The 20,452-nt window shown below is 40.2% G+C and overlaps 2 protein-coding genes across 3 annotated transcripts in view; both read right to left on the bottom strand.

Moving 5' to 3' along the window:
* The window catches only part of kdm6ba (lysine (K)-specific demethylase 6B, a), an 82,161-nt gene extending 71,668 nt beyond the window's left edge, over window positions 1–10,493 (bottom strand). The window contains exons 1-3 of the mRNA XM_044020810.1: window positions 9,967–10,493; window positions 7,136–7,310; window positions 6,837–6,885 (exon numbers count right to left, since the gene is read on the bottom strand). The gene's annotated coding sequence lies outside the window, so the exon portion shown is untranslated. The remainder of the gene's footprint in view (window positions 1–6,836; window positions 6,886–7,135; window positions 7,311–9,966) is intronic.
* Window positions 10,494–13,438: 2,945 nt separating this feature from the next.
* dnah2 (dynein, axonemal, heavy chain 2) overlaps window positions 13,439–20,452 on the bottom strand; it is a 45,171-nt gene continuing 38,157 nt past the window's right edge. For both annotated transcript variants that reach the window (XM_044021944.1, XM_044021945.1), the window contains exons 83-88: window positions 20,034–20,185; window positions 19,663–19,777; window positions 15,647–15,823; window positions 15,110–15,184; window positions 14,235–14,385; window positions 13,439–14,066 (exon numbers count right to left, since the gene is read on the bottom strand). In XM_044021944.1, the coding sequence (XP_043877879.1) occupies window positions 13,912–14,066; window positions 14,235–14,385; window positions 15,110–15,184; window positions 15,647–15,823; window positions 19,663–19,777; window positions 20,034–20,185 (825 nt within the window). In that variant the 3' untranslated portion in view covers window positions 13,439–13,911. The remainder of the gene's footprint in view (window positions 14,067–14,234; window positions 14,386–15,109; window positions 15,185–15,646; window positions 15,824–19,662; window positions 19,778–20,033; window positions 20,186–20,452) is intronic.

Below are 20,452 nucleotides of genomic sequence, written 5' to 3'. Positions count from 1 at the left end.
ATGTCTGGTGTGAATTTTTGAAGCTTTTAGCGCAGAGAGCTTGGCGGCAGGAGTTCCTCTAATTGAGTTAGCTGTTATAACAGGAGTGGCAGTCGGCTTTCCAGGAATATACTGTCCGGGTGGGCATGTTCTTTGGGCAAGTAGATTTCAAACACACGCATTCAAACACTTGCAGAGGAGCATGCACATGCACGTACAAATGCAAATGCACCTAGCACGGCCATCCCTTTTGTTTCCTGGATTTTAAAAATGTATGTGAGGTACAGTGTGTCTTTGGACGGTAAATGCATAATGCATGTACACATACTGTACTGAGACAAGCTTATTAACACACTCACTGTATTCACACACTGGCCTCACTCACTTGCTTCCTTACACACTCACAAGCCTCATCAGTTTGAGCTCCACATGTCCCTGTCACTCTTTGTATATGTGTATGTGTATGTGTGTGTATGTGTGTGTGTGTGTGTTGTTAATCAGCTGGCTGAGGTCAGAAGTTAAATGGCGTTGTCAGTGTTTGGCCATCTAGTTGGCTTAACTATGAAGAACACTTCAGTTAAAATCCTACCCTCTTAGCTACGTAATGACACAATTCTACTATCTGAACTCAGTGACCTGGACCACGGTGGGATGTTGTTTTCTTTTGCTATTAATGTGTGACACATGATTTTGGATACAGCTCTCTGGGGTTTTTTCTGTAACAAATGGTTGTAAAATAACATGAGTACTGACCTCTAATTTCCTCAAGGTATTTTTTACAGATCTTATTAGCAAAAGGAAAACTATAATTTTACACACAAATAATTCTTCTTTCTAATACAGTAAGGTCATATAAGTATACTTTTTCCTCATGCGATGCATTTATAATTGGCCTTAATCAGAGCACATATAGCTACTGTAAGTAACTTGACTGCTCTATATTGCCCTCTATTGGGTCCTCCTTAGACATAATGTAAATACACTGGGTTTATACCTGTATGTCCCTACAGATTGTCCATATGATTAATAAGGCTAGCCAATGTGTGTGTATCTCTGGGATTGCTCAACAGTGAGAACCATTGGAGAACTATTACATCATCAGTTGAACTAGGGGCCTTAGGAGCTGTGAAATCTATTCAGTTTGTATCTGTGTTTACACAGATTACATTTTATGATTTGTATGATTATGAACATCACACATTGTTCACATTCATGCCCAAAGGATGATCCAAAACTGGAAAGGACATTTTGGTCAGAAGTAGTCTGTTTTCAGCACTGTAATGTCTTTTTCTAGGTTGTTTTGTGATATATGTTGTGTGAGTCAACAGAATTTATGTGCTCTAACATACCACTTTATTTCCAATAGTTCTCTAAACACTGGTTGATTCATACTTCAATATACATCAGGGGAAGAGAACCTCCACCCTCTGGGCCCTATGGAGCACACGGGACAATTTGATCCGACAATTCTTTTTCTGAAATAAAAGACAACAATATAAAACCGTAGACACTTCCAATAGAGGCTGCGTGCCTGTCAGGTTACAATCAGTGATTATTCAAAACCAAAAAGTCATGTTCCTGCTGACACTTACTCATAAGAGTAAATACGCAGCTAAAATTTCACTCAAAGACAATGTTATGGAGATAAGCTTTCCAATGAGGTTTCTGAAATAGGTTTCGGAAAAATAATCTGTCTAGCTGCTGCTGAAAGGCTGATAGTCAATGGTTTCATAGTGACATGTTGTCTTAAATAAGTGTCGAATAGTAGATGACTGATGGTAAGAGAATTTGGAGGGGAAATAGAAAAAGGTCTGGAGCTTGATATAAATACTGCAAAAACAAACTGTGAACTGTGGTTAAGTTTGATAACAGAGAGCAATTAGTGTCCGTCCAAATGATGATACTACTCAGTTTTCATTTTTCATTTACATACACCTGCTGTCCACACTACCACAGGATTTTAGGCAGATGAATCCATTTAGTTTAAAATTTCCAGGGCAGCTTTATTGTCTGACTAGGCGAAAATGGACAGACCTTTGTTAACAATGATGAATTTAGTTACTGACATTCACTTCTTGACTGGTTCTTATCCAACACAACTGAACAAAAAGTTGTCAACACTTAGTTTTACTTGCAGTTTCACCTTGTTGTCGGTTAAATAAAAAAAATAAAATCCTTGTTCTTACCTATGTTTCTTGTCAGTAATACTCTCAGCTTCAGCTTCTTTTTGGTTACGTTTGCACATGTACACCCAGTGGGCCTGAATTTAATTATGTAATTTATATTTTTAGTTTTTTTATGCAGATTACTTCTGAAAAGAGGAGTCGATGAGAAACACTCATCGATGCAGATTGTTTTTTATCAGAAATGCCAATTTTAAGTGAAAACTTTGAGCCATGGATCATCCTCTCATTCTCATCACTACCATGTTCCAGACAGCTCATTCGAGGACATTGGGAAGATTATGGCCTGTAAAGGATGTTGAAGGATGGTAAAATTTCAATTGGTGCCACAGGTATACAATAATGTAATACCAATCAAACTTATTTCAATTCAATTTACTAGTGAAAATAAGGATAAAATAATAACAATATACTAAATGTAGGTGGACTATAATAATTACATATAGTATTTATAATAGAAGTTTAATAGAATTTGATTTTGTGTTTTTAATTTGTACTCAGCTTTATGGTCATACTATTCCAGTGAAAAATGAATCCGGAATATAAAGAAAAAGGAAAAAGACATGATATTTCAGCTTTCACTAGATGTGCAAATTCAGTCATCACGTAAGAGCATGTAAAGAGAACGAAAGCTCTGGTTTCACATCTAATCTATAGATTCCCTCTTTTCTGGCTCTTGTCTCTCTTTCTCCTCTGCAGCCTCCCTCTCCTCTTCTCTCTCCCTTTGCTGGCCCCTCACACACAAAGGCAGGAGGAGGCAGAGGTGGAGGAGGAGGGAGGGCAAGGAAGGCACAAAGGCCTGGGCGCTGTGGGCTTGCCTTGGGGAGAATGAGGTTGAGGGGGTGGATGGGGTAACGGGGGTCAAAGGGGGCACTGGGGTGTATAAGGCTGGGGGTGGGTGGGGTGAAACCTGAGAGGCAGAAAGCCGTAACAGAAGCAGGGGAGAGATAGTGGAAAGGGAGGGTCTGAAAGTGAGAGAACACAAGACAGATTTGAACTACACTGACGTCTTTTCCTCAACTTTGAAGGGGGGTTGGCAGTGGATTTGTTCAAGAGAGGGATTTGAGTTGGGAGAGTTGGGGGAATTTAGGATTTGTTGAGATTTACATTTTTTTCAACAGAGATGCACATCCACTGTGCACAAAATCCTCGGCAAGCGTTTTAGCCAAACATCTTTTTAGGCCGTGTTCACATGTTGTGCCCTGCTAAGTTTGAGTGCAGCAGCAGGGTAACAGATCGTATATAATAAGTGGACGACAGTCTTCTGGTTTGCCAGGTGAAGCTGATACTCATATGTGATTTCTGCATTTGTGAAACATTGCAAATCACAATCAATATATGCAAAAAAAACTGCCAAGTCATATGTTTACAAAACTATTACATCAATAATTACTTTTTTTACCTTTTTTTTTTACTTTCTTTACACTGACCATTGAGTACTCCAACTCCTATTTACATGTTTTTTTGTTATTGTGTAATTAAAGGTCCACTGTATAAAATGTAGGGAAAATAATTTTTATTTAGCAGAAACTGAGGACTTTTTCTTTACAGTACAATAATGTGATTATATGAATTGTTGGATGCCATTTTGAACCATTGTGTTGTTGCAATAGCTCACAATGGACAAAATAAACATCTTGAGTTGGGAAGGGAAAGGAGGTGTGAAGGATATGCAACATGCAACTTCACCAAAAAATGTTGCTACATTGTACACGCTGTACCTTTAAAAAGCCATGTCTCTCCACTTGCTTAATTTAGCACCATCTTTTAACAAAACTTGCACCCTTAACTCTACCCTTAACTGCCTCCCAAACCACTGAGGAGCCTAATACACAGGTGCACATACCAACACTGTAAAAACAGAGGTATAAGTACATACATGGTAAACACATAGTTATGCACACACTGACAAAGTACCAATAAACACACCTTAGGAGCACACACATAAATACACGGCATACCATCAGAGACGTGTGACAGTTGGTTAAGGCCAAACAACAACCACAGCAGAGAATAAAGTGCATGTTGGGCATCTTCCTCTTCACAAACTCTGTCACCCCTGCACTCACACACAAACAAAGCTCACATGAGACCAAGCATACTCGCACACAAACCCAATGCCCTCTTTTACAGTAAAGTTACATAACCACATATGCAGAGGAGCTCTTTCATCTCATCTCTCCGTTCCTATTGAGCTCGTTCTGTTCTCTGTTCTTGCTCTCATTTTTTTTTCCATCTCTACCAGTTGTTTGGTTAAATGCACCAAAATCCCTTTGATGACATAAACATGACTGTTCTCATGTTTGATTTGGAGGATTTGGTATTACACCCACACAGACCGCTAGGAGGTGGATGATGTCAGCTCCACCTCTCCCTCCCCACGCCACTCCTCCCTCAATGAAACCACTGATGACGACAGAGTAGGAGGATGAAGAGGAGTCTCTTCTTTTCTCTCTATCCTGTCCTCCTCCTCACCCACTGCTTCCTGTTGTCCTCCCCTCAGGCACCCTGACTCAGCTCTCACACCTCTCTTCCTGTCCCTTTCTCTCAGTGTCCATCCTTCAAGTCTGTTCTCACTTGGATGGATTGTTGGACTTGGATGGATTGTTGGGTTTTTTGTTTTATCCTATGTCTCACTCTCAGCAAGTGAGGTAGTTTCATACTTATGCAGAAATACTCTTGTTTTTCAGATCAGCAGCAGTTAGAGGAAACAGACCAGAGGTAAGACTAGAAAATACTTATGACTGTGATAACTGAAATATCCACACTTCATTCCTGCTGAGACTGAATTTAAGATTAAATGGCCTGTGTATTTACCGTGGACTTCAAATGCTGTAGAAAGCAAAGATCTCATCTACCATATCTTCAACTAAATGACCAGATAGAACTGGCCGGTGCAGCCAAGATCTGCAGGTCAAGAGTAATGACAACGTATTATGAAAAAGCTAGAAGCTAACAATTATTTTAGAAAAGATACCCAATGGCACTGAAAGGCCAAAAGGAATGTGAAACAAGGCTCCATGTTTTAAGGGTGAGAGTGTGAACACTCTGCACTGTTAAGTGCTGTGAAAGCATGCCAAGTCAAAAGGTGGTGAGACAACCATAACTGTAAAGCATGGTTGGCCAATCAGAAAACAGACAAAATGTCACTTTGGTAGGCAAACAACAATAGCACACTGCAGGAAGGTGAAATCTCTGATGACGATGTTGAGTGATTCTCTAACATCACACTGGAATACAAAAGTCAACAAAACACATGACAACATTGAATGGGAGTCCTGTCAGACCAATTACACCAACATCCGTAAACTTCTCCATGTTGTGTTCTACACCGACACTGACAGTTGGGGCTGTTATTTTTCCTTCTGGAAGGGGGGTCATGTGTCAGCGAATGGTACAAACGCATGTTTGAGTAACAATTAATTACAAAAAATAAACACAAATCAATCATAGACAGACTAGTATAAACTGTAGTGCGAACTGTAAAGAGGATGTAAGTTGGAAAGTAACATTATAGTATAGGGTTATATGCAAGTTTTAGTTTCTATTATAGACAAGTGGTCGGTCATCTTACAATGCACAGAAGATACAGGGCCAGTCTAATATGAGATCATGATGTGATGTATGAAAATATCATAATTTTAACAGCAGCTGCTGTTTCCAATCTGACGACATATTAATGAACAACAACAGTGTACAGACCACAAGCTCTTTACAGTCACAATAATCATGACATGACTGCACTTTATTCTTTCAATAGTCTTTTCTTTCCCTTCTTTTTCCTCAATACCACCCTTTCTTATAGAGGAGAGCCAGATGTGTGCATTTATATGCAAGATGGATTTGAGTCATTGCCAGCTTTTAAATGTATGTAATAAAGCTGAGTGGGCTAAGTGATGGAAAACCCCAGGTGTGAGATACTTGGTGGGTCCTGGGAGACAGAAGCACACAGACGTGTGTGTGTGTCTTAGTCCCAAAAGAGGGAGATCAAAACAGTGTTAGCCATGTTTTTCAGTGTGGGTGTGAGAAAATGAAAATGAGCTGGTCTTAGGTTAGGTGAGTGTGAGTGTTGAATATGTAAAGCTCAGCTGTGTGTATGAGTTTGGCTGTGACCCAATCCCAATCAATTTGGAGCTGTAAAGATGACGAAAACTCCAGAACTAAAACAGAAGTGACTGGTCATAAAAGCTTAAAAGTCCAACCCTGCAGTCGCACACAAAAAGGTTTTTAGCAATATTCTACTTTTACAGTCAGTTTTGAAGCCTAATACACAACAAATCCAGCAGAATTTTCTTTGTGATGGACTACTTAGTAGGTTTTTGTCCTTTTTGGAGAAAATGACTGCTCTACATACAGTATTTTCTCTTGGCTCAAACTGTGAAAAAGGCTGAGATGGAAAAACTTTCTACAGATCTGATCCTAGCTCAACAGGGATTCATAAGATTTGCTACCAATATTGCATCTTGAAATGCTTCTAAACAGTTTGGTAGTTACTAGAAGTTGTAGTTTGCAGAGTAAAAAAGAACATACTGTACCAACTGGTTAGGTATTTCAAGACACGTGTTTTGTTAAACATTTCGTTATGGCAAAAGAAGCTCAGACAAGCATGCATCAACTCGACAGATGCATGTCATGTGTCACTGCAGGCTATGTACTATCAGGTCAAAGTCTTACCTGAGCAGAAGGGTGCTCCCAGAGTCGCGGCCAAATGCAGATGGTTCCTCTGCAGAAGTCAGTAAAGTAAGAGAGTTATCAGTATAGTATATTACAATTTATTACATGTAAGACAATGATATATATACATGAAATATATTTATATATTAGTGGGAAACACTTGCGTGAATGTAATACCTTCAAAAGACCAAAAAAGGACCCAGCAATGTCACAATAGTGGCGATAGGGGGGTTTTAAGAGAACACCTACAGTAACATCAGAGTAAACATTCAAATATTGCTTTAACATGTCTATCTTACCTAGATGAAAGGATTTTCCATCAGCAGATGGTGCAGTCCATCTTCAAAGGCTACATCTGCAACTTTCATTTTATTTTGTTCATTCTAGCCTAGTGCAGGTCACCCAGACTGACACAAAAGTCACGGTGGTTCAAACACAGCATGGTAGTGCATGGCCATACTCCTCGTCTCTTCTCTGTGAAAAGGAGAGAAGACAAAGAATGATCCAATAATGAATTTACATTTGGAAACAGTAATCAGCATTTATTGTTCATGTGCAATAAAAACAACTAAATTAAAAGATGGATCACAAATCACTTGGTTGGTCATAAGCATATGAGTAGCCAGCTGCTCACTAAGGCCCATGGTGGACTGCAAATATGTCGCCATCTAGAGGAAAATACACCCTCTTGCACTTGCAATTTGCATCACTGTCACTTTGTACAGCAATGGACATTTGAGCAGTGACACATCTCTCCCACGCTACATTTGTCACCACCAGACTTCCAAAGTCCAAACATTATTATAGATAAATGAGAACTGGCCCTGGAGAGAATTTGCCTTACATGACATAACACAATAAGAAAGCAAAAGAAACAAGCATAATTAAATCAACATTCAAAATATTGTTCCTGGAAACAAAGGAATGTATCTATTAATGTATATTGATGCATATTTTATTACCTACAGTTTTCATGCCATGTAACCCAGATTGCAAACCAATGGCAGATACGCTTTCTATTCTTGACAAATAAGTCAATTTGGTAACACTTTATATTAAGGAACACATATTCACCATTAACTAGGTGCTGACTAACATGCACAGAAGTAGAATACTAGCCCTTTATTAGTAATTATTAAGCATGTGTTAACACCTTAATCAGGAAAAACCTTAATTCATGCCGTAATAGAGGTATAAAGTTATGTAGAATAAGGTGTTAATACGTGTTTAATAATTACTAATAAAGGGCTATTATGCTACTTATGCACGTTAGTAAGCAACTAGATAATGGTGAATATGTGTTCCTATAAAGTGTGACCAAATATGCTTTTTCAAACAGATATATGACCCAGAACCTCCAAAAGAAAGCTAAATTACATTACTTGCCCAGACAAATTAGACAGACTTATTTTTTTATTGTGTTATATTAAAAATTCAAGAAATACTCTTTTATTAGCTTCCATGTCATGTGACAAGAGTAAAATGAGTCAGTGGGTGACCTGACATGAAAGCCATTGGAAATACATGTATTTAATACTCATAATACTCATTACAATTACAAGTAAACCAAAATCTAATTAGTAAATATAATAAAAAATAATATATTTACGCCAAAATTATATTTTACCTGGAGTGGGTTGCTGTGTGCGGCAGAGTGTATGCGGTTCCGTTATTTTTTAGTAGTTAAAACGTTGCAACTTTTTTTTTGCTCAGAAGGACTATATTCTACATTTCTCTATGTTAATTTAGCAAAATTAACAAAATAATGAAGATAATTTCGGCTCTAGCGAGAAAAAATATAATATTTTTGTTTTGTTTCACCAGGGAGGATAGTTAATTAGTTTAAGTTTGTGCAGCTGTGAGCAGGTGAACGGCAGCACCGGAAGTTGCGTTGCATCATTGGAAATGAAACGCGAACTACATTAAATACACCTGTAAATATCAAGCCCACACTGTGTGTATTCTGTAAACTGTCTATAAATGTACATTCTACTTTGATTTTAACTTTTTTATTACAATGCATGTTTATTATTTATTATCTTTACTGTCATTGCTACTGTAACGATGTAAATTTATCCACAGCGGGACAAATAAAAGAAATATCTTATCCTCCCACACTTTTGTTAAATATGTTATTAAGTATGGTTCTGTCTCCAGTTAAACGTCATTTTATTGTGTATGGTGTATTCTTCAAAAATGAAAGAACAACGATAATAATAATAATAATAATAAAAAACCTTCAATGTTATTGATGTTAAAATTATGGGCGCTCCCTAATCGTTCCGATCGAACCAGATCTCATACAAGCAGATTTCATGCAACGAATTCACTGTCCTGTGTCGCCATCCAGTGGCCACTCGTCCGAAGTGCGGCAGGAACAGCCAGGAGAGGGGTGGAGACAGAAAAAAAATCCAAGGAAAGAAAATTCAAACGCTCTTCCTGGAAATAGTAGAGAGAACCCGCCACAACTTCACCACATGACATTTCTGAAAGAAAATGCGACACTCCTTTCTCCACCAACGGCGAGTCCACATTTCATTCACCGTGGCCGCTCTTCACCCCACGGTGGCACGATATCACGATGGCACGCTGCGCGCACTCTTATCACACCCACGGACGCGCTCCGTCGCCTTTTTTTGTGCAGTTATAAACGCGTAACCGAGATCATGCGAGGGCGATTGCGACATCGCCAACTCTGGAGCTACCTTCCCGTAAACTACTCCTTCCTGACCGTAAAAAACATGACATCACCAAGTGAATCTGTGGTGAAAACATGTGCCAGCAGCAGCGGTGATAAGACGCTGCTGCTGAATACAAACTTATACCAGCCATTTTCCTGTGAAGTTACACATATATTACACTGTATCAGCAGCCATGTACAGACAGACTAACAAAAAACACACAACACATCCATAATTATGGTTATGATGTGCAGAATAATGTCTTGTGTTGCAGCTGCAATGATGCTCCTAATAATAATTACAGCATGAAGACATTTTAGTTGAGGTTGTTTTCAATGGAGTCCCAGTGGATACACTGTAACAGTTATTAGGTAAGAGAGGCGGTGCAGCCTCACATGTCAGCGTGTTTGCATGATCAGACTCTGATACTGTGTCAACATCATGCTTACCTTTTCCTGCAGAATGCCAAATATGTTGGGGAGGCGCCGTGATCCCTGTCGCTGTTTAAACAGTGTGGTGAATGTGCAGGAGAGTCCATCTCCTCTCGCAGCCACGGATGACGCAGCCCCCTAAAATCTCTCTCCCCAAAAAAACCCCCACCATTCAACATCCATGAGCGCTGTACACGCACATACATCCACGGCAGGCTGTTCACCCGCTGGCCACAACATGACTGATAGTCTCACCACTGATCTTTGCATCTCTGCACAGTCATTCTAAACGATTGCACAGCTCTTTTAGCTGCTCTTCCTCCCCCTGAAGACCACCTGGTAAAAAAAGCAGCTTCTCCTCAGAAGCCTGAAAGGCAGCATTGGTTGCAGTGGACACCTTAATCATCCAAAAACACAACTGAGATCCATTTCACACAGAGAGGAACGGTTCACCGCTGATCCGAGCGGGCAGTCTTTCAAGAAACTGCGCAGTTTTTATTCCATTGAAACGAAGACTCTTTCCCTCCTGTCCCCGTAGAAAGGCTATTTCCCTTCCTCCTCCTCCCTCCCTCCTCTCGCTTTCTCTCTCCTTCCCTCTCTCTTCCCTCATGCAGGTTTATTTTCGGTGGAAGAGTCTTGGACATTAGCTGCCCCGCCTCCACAGTCACTGGCAAGCACACTAAGCTTGCAACTCGCCCAAATTCCATTATTAACTACTTTTCAGTGGAGAACAACTGGACCCCAGGTTTTTCTCTGATAACCGTTTGGCTCCAGAGTCAAGTTCTCAGCTGAAAGTGGTCACTGTGGTGAAGGGGCCACTTGAGGTATCAAAGTTACTCTTGTAATCGTGTAAAAAAAAAAAAACGAGACTATCCAAACTCGTTTACTTTCAGTGTTGAATTCAGGTGATCCCCATCTGCACATTGACAAGAGTGACAAGGGCGTAGCAACAGTGTAAGTAAACCAGACAATTGCCCTGGGCTCCAAGCTGAGAAAGTGGCACAGAATGCAGCTCAGTATCTAAAGTTGCTTTAAGACCGGCTCTGAAGTGTAGATATTTCCCTGTGATTGTGCCCAGGGGCTGTAAATGAGAACACAAATGTCTCGACCTTTATAAAACATCACTGTATTCATCATATTGTGTGAACAAAAACTCTAATCCTATTTGAAGTCCAGATATCATTTTTCATACATTTTCCACTTTCACATCTGAAAACGGCTTTATGGTCATTTTTCCGGGAGACCTGCTAAAATGAATGCTAACATCAGCTTGTTTGTCAGCAGATATAAAAATGGTCACAGTCTAACAGTTCAAAAACAAACTCCCACTACAATTACATGTGAGTGGCACCATGACAGTTTTTCAAACCAGAAATGAATAAACATCAGCTGCAACCAGGCACCTATTGGACAATACCAGCTGTCAATCAAACTGCTGACCACTCATGTTCTAATGAGGAAGATCGGAACCTAGAGATTGAGACAGTAACTCCTGAGGAAAATGTTTTCTGTTATAAATCTGGTAAGAAGTAGGCTTATTTTCACATACACCTCCACTCAGCTCTTTTGGCAGCCAGCAGAATTGCCCCCTGGTGGCTACCTGCTACTTCTGTCCTACTTCCTAGGATTCACTTTTCAAACCAGAAGGCTGTGTCTATTTTTATATACAGACTAAAATCAGTCGACATAATAACTTCTGTCTCAGCTATTATTACATGAACAGCAACATAACGGGCTCTTGCTTTCAATTTGAGGTGACATGGGGGTTTGTTCTAGTTTGATGTAGGGCCCCCCAGGACCCTTTTGTCTGGGGCCCCAGACCTTCTGAAATGCCTTTGCACCCTGGTAAAATTTAAGCAATACTGCAATACTACACTGAGACACATGTCAAATCACTTGTAGACTAAAGTGGCAGATAACTTTTAAAAAGTTATTAAATTTTAAAATCCAGATCGTTCCCACGACAGTCCTATCATCACTGACATCCTATACATGTCCACAACATTCCTTCAAAAAATGTAGGGAGCCTGTTTCAGAGTGGATAAGCAGATGCAAGAAGTTGGCTTCAACTAACCTCATGATATGAAAAGTTTTTGTGGACCATGAGCTTAAATAAGATGTCCACTGTTGGAATGCAAGCACCGGCTGGCATTAACAAAACGATAAGCACTGCAATTTTGTGTGATGACAGCGCCGTTTTCAAGAAGCCACAAAACCCTGGATACTTTATTTAGATCGTGGAAAAGACTAATTTAACACATCTGACAGGGCCACATTATATATTCATCTAAAATGTTTTTAATCCATAAAATACCGACTCCATGGTCCAACATCCTTAGTTACAACCAGGCCTGAGAATAAGCCAATTTGAATTTGAATTGAACATGTAGCTCACCCATCCAGAGACCACCAGAGACACTGACACACAGACCTGGGTCTGATAAAGAGGCTCTTAAACCCTGAGGAAGTCTGTGTTCGGTCTTTCAGGGGGACAATCCTTAAGTCTGAATACAACCTTGAACTCAGGCACCCCCTCTCTTTGCTTCCCCTCTCTCATTACTGCACCATTCTTCCTCCCGGCTCATTTTCTCTGGGCTCCTTCTCTTGTTTTTCTCTCCCTCTCTTTCAGGAGTTTGTGCTGAGTCCTTTTCCAGTGGGGAAAGTCCAGACCGTGTCTCTCACAAAACTGACCGACTTTAAAACATCTCGTCTGTGAAGCTTCATTAGAATTCATTTGTTTGAATAGCTTTACTTCTCCTTCAGTCGCTCCCTGCCTCTGTCCTCTTTCCGCTTGGGGAAATCCACATTAGCATAAAAATATCCTTTGCCTCACCTTGATTGACTGCAGTGTTTTCAAGCACATGTGCCTGAATGTCAATTTAAACTGATTTTGTTTTTCAATGCTGTCTGAACAATAAGGGCACAAACCCAAGAGGCGCTATATATCATGGGTTTTATTCAAATTAATCTGGAAATGGAATGTAATCAAAAAACTGAAGCGCTAATTCACGATGGTGTTATTGGGTCTACGACTAAGTTGCTATGTCACTCCTATTGAGACTGGATGATGGTGCATTACAGTTCATTAGATTACCGAGGAATTCAATGAGCACAAGCAGCACTTACATAACCAGACAGCCACTTGAGCCAGATGTTACAGAGCAGCAAGTTTCCAGTAAAACCAAACACTTCACTGTAGGAAACTATTCCCAGTGTACAGTATGTTTGAGCAGGATAAAAGGGGGTCAGCATGGAAACACTGATGCAGCGCTGTGGAGAGGAGTGAATAATCGGTCAGCTGACACCACAGAATGGAGACAGACAGGAAAGAGAAGAGAAAAAAAGAACTTCAGCGAATCATGTCTGGCCAGCTTCAAAGTGACTCAGAACATTTGCTGCTAAACCCCAGGTGTATAACCCAATGTAACATATTGAAAAAGTAACAGGACATCTTTTTTTCTGTTTATTTGTAGCCTTTAGAAATATCATATTTAAAAAAAAAAAACAAAAAACAGCTAAAACAATAAATAATAAACAGAGTGTCAGAGACAATGTGAGAGAGTGCATGTGAAAGGTCCAGTGTACAAAATTAAATAGGATTTATTGGCAGAAATGTAATAAACTACCCATAAATATGTTTGTATAAGTTTAGAATCACTTAAGAATACATTTTGTTTTGTATGCGCTTAAAGGGATGAACTTGCTTTTTAGAGGCCATCATCTTTCATCATCTTCGCCATGTTTCTACAGCAGCCTAAAAAAATAAACCACCCACTGTGTACGTTTTGCATTTCGAAGTGGACGTTACTGTGAAAATGAAGAAAAACTATGTCAAATGTATATCTAAGTTTCCTGATGTGCTTTGAAAAGGGAAGGGTGAGTGGAGGAGTCCCTCCTTTTGTTTAACTCTACAGTTCTATCATTTGATATCACAAATTCTTACAAACTGGACCTTTAAGGTCTTTAGTTGTCCAGGCTCATGAGAAGTGCTGTCCCTCTCTTGATCCAGTGGTCCGGCGTCACAGCTCCAGATTTGAGCTCTACACCAATCACAAAAGACGCTCGTCCAGCTCCGCCAGAGCGCACTGGGAAGTAGTAACACGGACACAGGTACGTAACTGCGCGCGCGCACGCACACGCGCACACACACACACACACACACACACACAAGAGACAGAGGAACAGGGTTTATAAAGTACAAATGCAGGATACTGTTGAAGACAGAAAGACAGTAAGTGGGATGCAGTAAGGAAATTCCCCAAAAGGTGCAAAACCACTCAACTCACCCTTTCCAATCTTCTTGCGGTTCTCTGCAGGTTTAAAGTGGATGGTGGGAATGGGACAGAACATCTGCATGGGTTCAGCTTCCACCAGACTTGAGTTCTTCTTGTCCCAACCAGCTCCCTCCAGATACAAACCACGGACAAATACTCCATCCTGGGGGGTAAAAAGGTCTGGAGGTAACATTTTGTATTCAAGCCTTGTAAGAAAATGTTTATGACAAACAACCATGCCAATTAAGTAATGCACCCGAGAGAGGAGAAGAGAGGGAGGGGTGGAAAGGAATGAAGGAGTAGAGAGGATTGAGGGAAAGAAAGACAGAGCAAAAAGGGAAAAGGGAGGGACACAGGAGTGGCTCAAAGAGGAGAAAAGAGTAGGAGGCAGTAGTTAAGAGAGAAACCAAGACAAGAGAAGTGGCACAAAATGCCAAAAGGAAAGATGTTGGAGAGAAGAGGGGATGGAGGAAAGAAAGAGGGAGGGAGGGAGGGAGGGAGAAGAATGGGAAAGGCTGAGATATGTTTAGACAGAGGAAGTGACACAATGAGGTTGAGAATCAAAAGGTTACAATGACAGTGGCAACAACAAGACCAGATTTAACCCCACTGTCAAGCTTTGAATTGTAAAATTTCTCGTGAAGAAATTAAAATGTGAGAGCAGATTGTGGAAATGTTAGAGACATAGGGGCACAAAGTAGTGTGCTGCTTTGAATGAAAAGAACATTTTTTTAAGGAAAAATAACACTGTCACTGTTTCAGTAGAAATGATAAATGCTTTGGAAAGTGGCGATGACAGCTGGAAAGTGAAAGGCTCTGAGAAAGTGGTCCGTCGGCTGGCTTATGGAAACCTTTATGGAAATATGTGTGTACAGGGAGTCAGTCACCTTGGGCGGGTAAAGGAGGTTGCTGTCATCTACAGTGGATACTATAAACTCCCAGGACAGCATGTCCACTGACGTCTGCAGAAACAGTTTCACACAGTGTCAAGTGCAGGATTGATAAGATATTTTTACAGTAACTAGTCCAAATATTAAATAAAGAAATCATTGTTCATTGAAATAGAGACATACTAGAAAAGTATGCATTCAAAGTAGTTTGAATGCACTATATATGGAGGAGAATCAGTTTTTAATATAGTATGTTCAATGTGGGAGTTGTGGTTGTGAGAGGCAACGATTGATGTATGGACCCAAAAACACAGGGAATAGAAAGCTCAGCAGGTTGTATTTGCAAAACTGAGAGAGAGACGGACTTCAGTGTACGTCTGAAGATGACAGTGTCTGCACTATATGTGCTGTAAAGATTAAACAGTACACACACTAACTATACACTAACAGACTGAAATCAAATATGCTTTTTCAAAAGCCTAGTGATTCATTTCAAGTCGTCTCTCTTCCTGTGTGGATGTAGTGATGTCTCACGTTATGCTGTCGAGCGTAAGACTGCAGCACCGCCGTCAGAAAACCATTGGGAAAGGTGAAGCCAGAGAGCCAGAACAAGTTTGGGGGCTGAGCCGTCTCTGCCCAGTGTGCAAACTGATCGACTCGCTGGCAAAGATCCCTGGTCCACGCTGCCAGGGGCTTCAGTGACGGGTATGCCTAGTGGGGAGGGAGAGGGAGAGAGGGAGGGAGAGAGAGAGAGAGAGAGAATGTTGGCAAATCTACAGTCATTTCATGCTTCCAGCTGTTGGCAGCTTCACATAATGGGAAAAAGTACAGGAGGAACTAGGGTAAATTTGATATGCAAGTAACAAACAATAAATTAAGATACACGATTTAAATACGACTGCTTTTGCTTTGAGTTTGATTGCATATTACTTTAAGCACACATGGTTAAAAGGAATCCACAGAAAAATCTACCTTATCATTCTGATTACAAGTTTTGAGGGCTTCAAGTAACTATTTGCATTATATTCATGAAATACTTTTTGAAGAATGTAGTGTCCAATAGAATTAAAGAGGTGCCAGTGTCCAAATCCCAAATAATGCTTTAAATGTACAAATATGTGACAAACCAAAAAAAAAACTACATTACTATTAGTCTGCTAACGGATTCTAACAAATGTGTCAAAAAGAGATGGTCCTGAGGAGAACTGCTGGCTCAGTGTCCCACATTCATAAATTCGTAAATCTAAGCAGTATCAAATTTTCATTGGACGTATATTTAATGCTTTGCCTTATTATAATTTTTTTTTTAGTCTGAGTATGAGGCTCTTTGAGACAATTATTATGTTCTTTGTGTGCTTTGAAGCTGACAACCATGTGCCCGTCTGTCTGTACTGGTTCTCAGAGCAAGAGATCTTTATTTAAAGATCATATTGATGACTTTCTTCAACCCTTTACATTTTGATACCCTTGTCTGAACACTGTGAGCTGGTCCACAGCAGAACATTTGGGCAAGTCTCGTAAACTGAAGGTTTAAACACACAGTACATAATTTCTGCCATGACTGATTTTTCCACCAAAACAATTACAAAATATTTTGTTTGATGACATTAGGAAAGCTGCATGGCACCATGGGAATTGTTGTCGTTTGTGTATGTTTACGGGGAGTGCATTGACAGAAGACGGTGCAAAAATAGCAACGAGTTATAGTGATCCATTAGTGACAAATGCACACAACAAAATAAATTAAAATAAAATAAAAGACAACACAGTATCTGTTGTCATTTTTCCTTCCTGACTCTGATGTTTGTCTTGTCAAGTTATAGCAGAAACAGTAACGTGAATGACGTCATTAAAAGGGGACCAAAATTAAACTATTAAATATAAAATGCTTTAAATCAGTAGTAAGCCATATTTCTAATCAAAGTAATGGACTACTTTGAATAGCAATGTGGCTTACTACTGATTTAAAGCACATTTAATTTCATACTGTAACAAGATACTGTATATAACATCAGTCTTGTCAGTTTGAGACATTTTATTGGAGAAATGTAACATATTATATTTTGAAGTGAGTGTATCTGCTCATTGGGCCTCAGGTCTTCAGTATCCTCACCTGTGCAGCTCTGGCAGGAGTTGATTTATTCCTTCTGTTCAAGCCACATCTGTCATAGGCATTTCTGTTGTATCTGTACATTTGTTTGTTTCCATAATCTGCCTAACGCTCATGTGCAGGCACAAGCCTGGAGTGACTTTTATTGACAAACACCTTTATTTACACACAGAACACCAACAATTCATGTGTACTGAGATGCTTGCCACCCAGGAGGGAGACGGTATCTCTGGTTACTGAGACATGTACATGCCTTGTAAACATTCATATAATATGCACATCTCCCTACATGACCTCAACCACCTCTCAACACTCACACAGTCAGCTGAACCATGTGAAGAAACAAGATACAAAATGGCGGAGGAGAGAGGCAGGCAGGCCAAAATTAAAGCCATGAGTCTGTGAGCTCAGAACTAATGACAGGCTGCCATGCCAAGGAGGGGCGGGGAAGAGAGGGATGCAGGGATGGATGGATAAATAAGGAGGGCAGGGAGCCTGTGAGGGGCTGTTATTGCTGTCTGGACCAGATGTGAAATGAAGAGATCGAAAGAAAGAAGAGAGCAGAATGGAGAGAGCAGCAGATGGGGGAGATGCACAGGGAGTGAAACTGATGAGACTGAGAAACCAAAGTACACAAAAGAGAAACAGAAAACACAGTGAATGAGAAAAGACAGAGATGGATGAGAGCCACAAATAGAAAAATAAGAAAAAAATAGTAGAGTTGTCTAGTTTACAAGTGGTCAGGAAAAAAGAGAAGTTCAGCTGGAGGCAGCAGCTCTAATGGCTGTCTAATACTGTACTCCTAAAAAGGAAACACACACACACACACACACAGGAACAGGCCTTGGAAGGTTTACTTAGTCTGTTATACTACAGTTAGTCCACAGAAACACACTTTGTTTAGTAACTGGGTTACACTTAACTTGAGCTGTGACTACACACACACACACGTCCTTGCTTTCATGAATGGTCCATAATTTTATAAGTCACAAAATGACCTAAATCAGTCTGGGTAACAATCTGAATAATATTAGGTGTGAAAGAAATGCCAGTATAAAAACACCTATTTGCATGTTTCGTAATAGTTTTATCATCTTTGTATCATCGGCGGGTCCTCATATAAGAAGTTTGTGAGACTCCTCAGTAGACACATATGTGTGCACACTTATACACACAGACACACACTTGAGTAGTAGCCAGAATCTTTTCCAGCCCCTTGACCCACAGTGACAGCAGCCTGTGTTCTCTATTCACTCTGTCAAGAGAGGCTCAACGATAATGAAGCCAGAATGGAGTATTTGGAAAAAATTACAGCTGGAACTCTGCCAGAGCCCCATCACTGTGTGTGTGTTACCTTTTCTGGTCTAGTAGTCCTAACTGGGACCCAAGCCTGGTCCTAATGAGGCAGAACCTCATATATCAGGTTCTGGTTAAGTCCACATAAAGTGAATTGTGAATTAGGTTCAGGTTAGGGTTATGAATTAAAATGTGATTGTTAATGTAAGTGATACGGTTTTGTTTAAGTTGTCCCAGTGAATTAATATCAGCGCAGTCCTTACAAGAATAGCCGTGCAGACATTTGTGTTTACGTGCGTGTGTGTGTGGAGGAGAGGAAAACAACAAATGTATGTCTGTGCAGTCAGGCATAATGATGGCTAAATACACCTTTACTAACAGACCAGTGAGTTAATATAGACACAGGCCTGTGGCTGCTGAACTGCCTGAGGAGAACAGAATGGATTTGTGCTGATCAACTCACAATCACAAAAATCAATGAGCACAACTTCTGTATATGAATTTAAACGGTCTCTGTAAAATAGCAGCACACACCACAGAAACCCTTCATACTTGTTGTGGAGAGAAAGAACTGCAAATTCAGTCAGAATATGTAATGGAAAAATAAACATGACTGTGTGTATGTCATGAAACATGATCTCTGAAGCTCACAAGGAAATATTTGGACAATACTTGATTATACAGTGAAGTTAAGCCAATAAAGGCTACTTGTGTTTTTTTCTGCTTACCTTGTAAGTTGTTATGCGTTGCTACCTTTATCACAGTATTCTTCCTCCAAGAAATTCAATCTTTACTTACTGTGGTCTTTTATATCTTGTGTTATTTCAGTGCACTCAGTGCCATCTCGATGCAATTGATCGTAGAGGCACATCTATCTTCTAGTCTGAGTCTTCCCACTTTGTGAAAGTGAGGTGAAAGGAAGGTGGCAGGCAGAGTCTCACCTCTCATATTGCATGTGCATCACACATACGCATATGTACAAAGTTTATATATTATAGCAAGTGTGATGTTGAGAACACCGCAATCAAGAGAGAATAAAGCTAATGAAACACATCTGTGTAACTAAAAGTGTCAGAGCAGTATTTAAGATGATTACAGATTATTGTGGGTGATCTGTGTGTGTGTGTGTGTGTGTGTGTAGCACCTTCTCCCACAGTGGTGGTACACGGGCATCATAGATGCAGTGGAAGGTCTCCTCCAAGCTGGGTGACATCACCACTAAGCCTTTGATTCCCTTCTCCAGCTCCATCAGGGACAAACTAACACAAAAACAAACACAGTTGGTTCATTAAGCCCTTTTAAAGAAGGTCTCTATTTGTCACTGCTTCCTAATCTGGAGATGCTGAAATCACTGTTGCGCTAAGATATCGAGATACAAACAAGCAGGGTAGTATTGTAGTTCTCTGTAGCATTTTCATTTTATGTGGGAATCCAACTCTTTGTACAGTTTGATATATCTCAGTTGTATGTGTTGCATGTTGTGTTATCTCTAGGACAGAAACAAAGAACACATACATAATGGTGTCAAGTAGAGAGTTGTATCTCTGGATCTCTTGTAGCAGAACTACGTTCAGAGGTGAAGGGTTGTGCTGGAGGAGGGTCTCTGTTGCCTTGTAATCAATCATAGCTGGAATCTTGCCACGAACCTCAGCCAACAGTTCTAATACCTACAAGCACAGATGAAACATTGAACACTTTCATACATAGAACAAGATGGCAAATGTCCTCAGAAGGTTCTCCAGACTAGGGCACATGTAGGTTGCCAACAAATTCCAACCGGTCATGATTTGTGCCATTTTTAGGTTTTGCACCTGGAGATTTACGGGCATCACCTGCAACCAGGCACCTATTGGACGGTGCTAGCCATGTTTGTATTTTTTCATCTGAATGAAACATCGATTGAGAAGAGTTAAAACTAGTGATTAAGAAGGTTG

This window comes from Solea senegalensis, linkage group LG3, assembly GCF_019176455.1.
Source record: "Solea senegalensis isolate Sse05_10M linkage group LG3, IFAPA_SoseM_1, whole genome shotgun sequence".
Classification (NCBI taxonomy): Eukaryota; Metazoa; Chordata; class Actinopteri; order Pleuronectiformes; family Soleidae; genus Solea; species Solea senegalensis.
The sequence above is the reverse complement of the archived record's forward strand: the minus strand, read 5'-3'. Positions and strand labels throughout refer to the sequence as shown.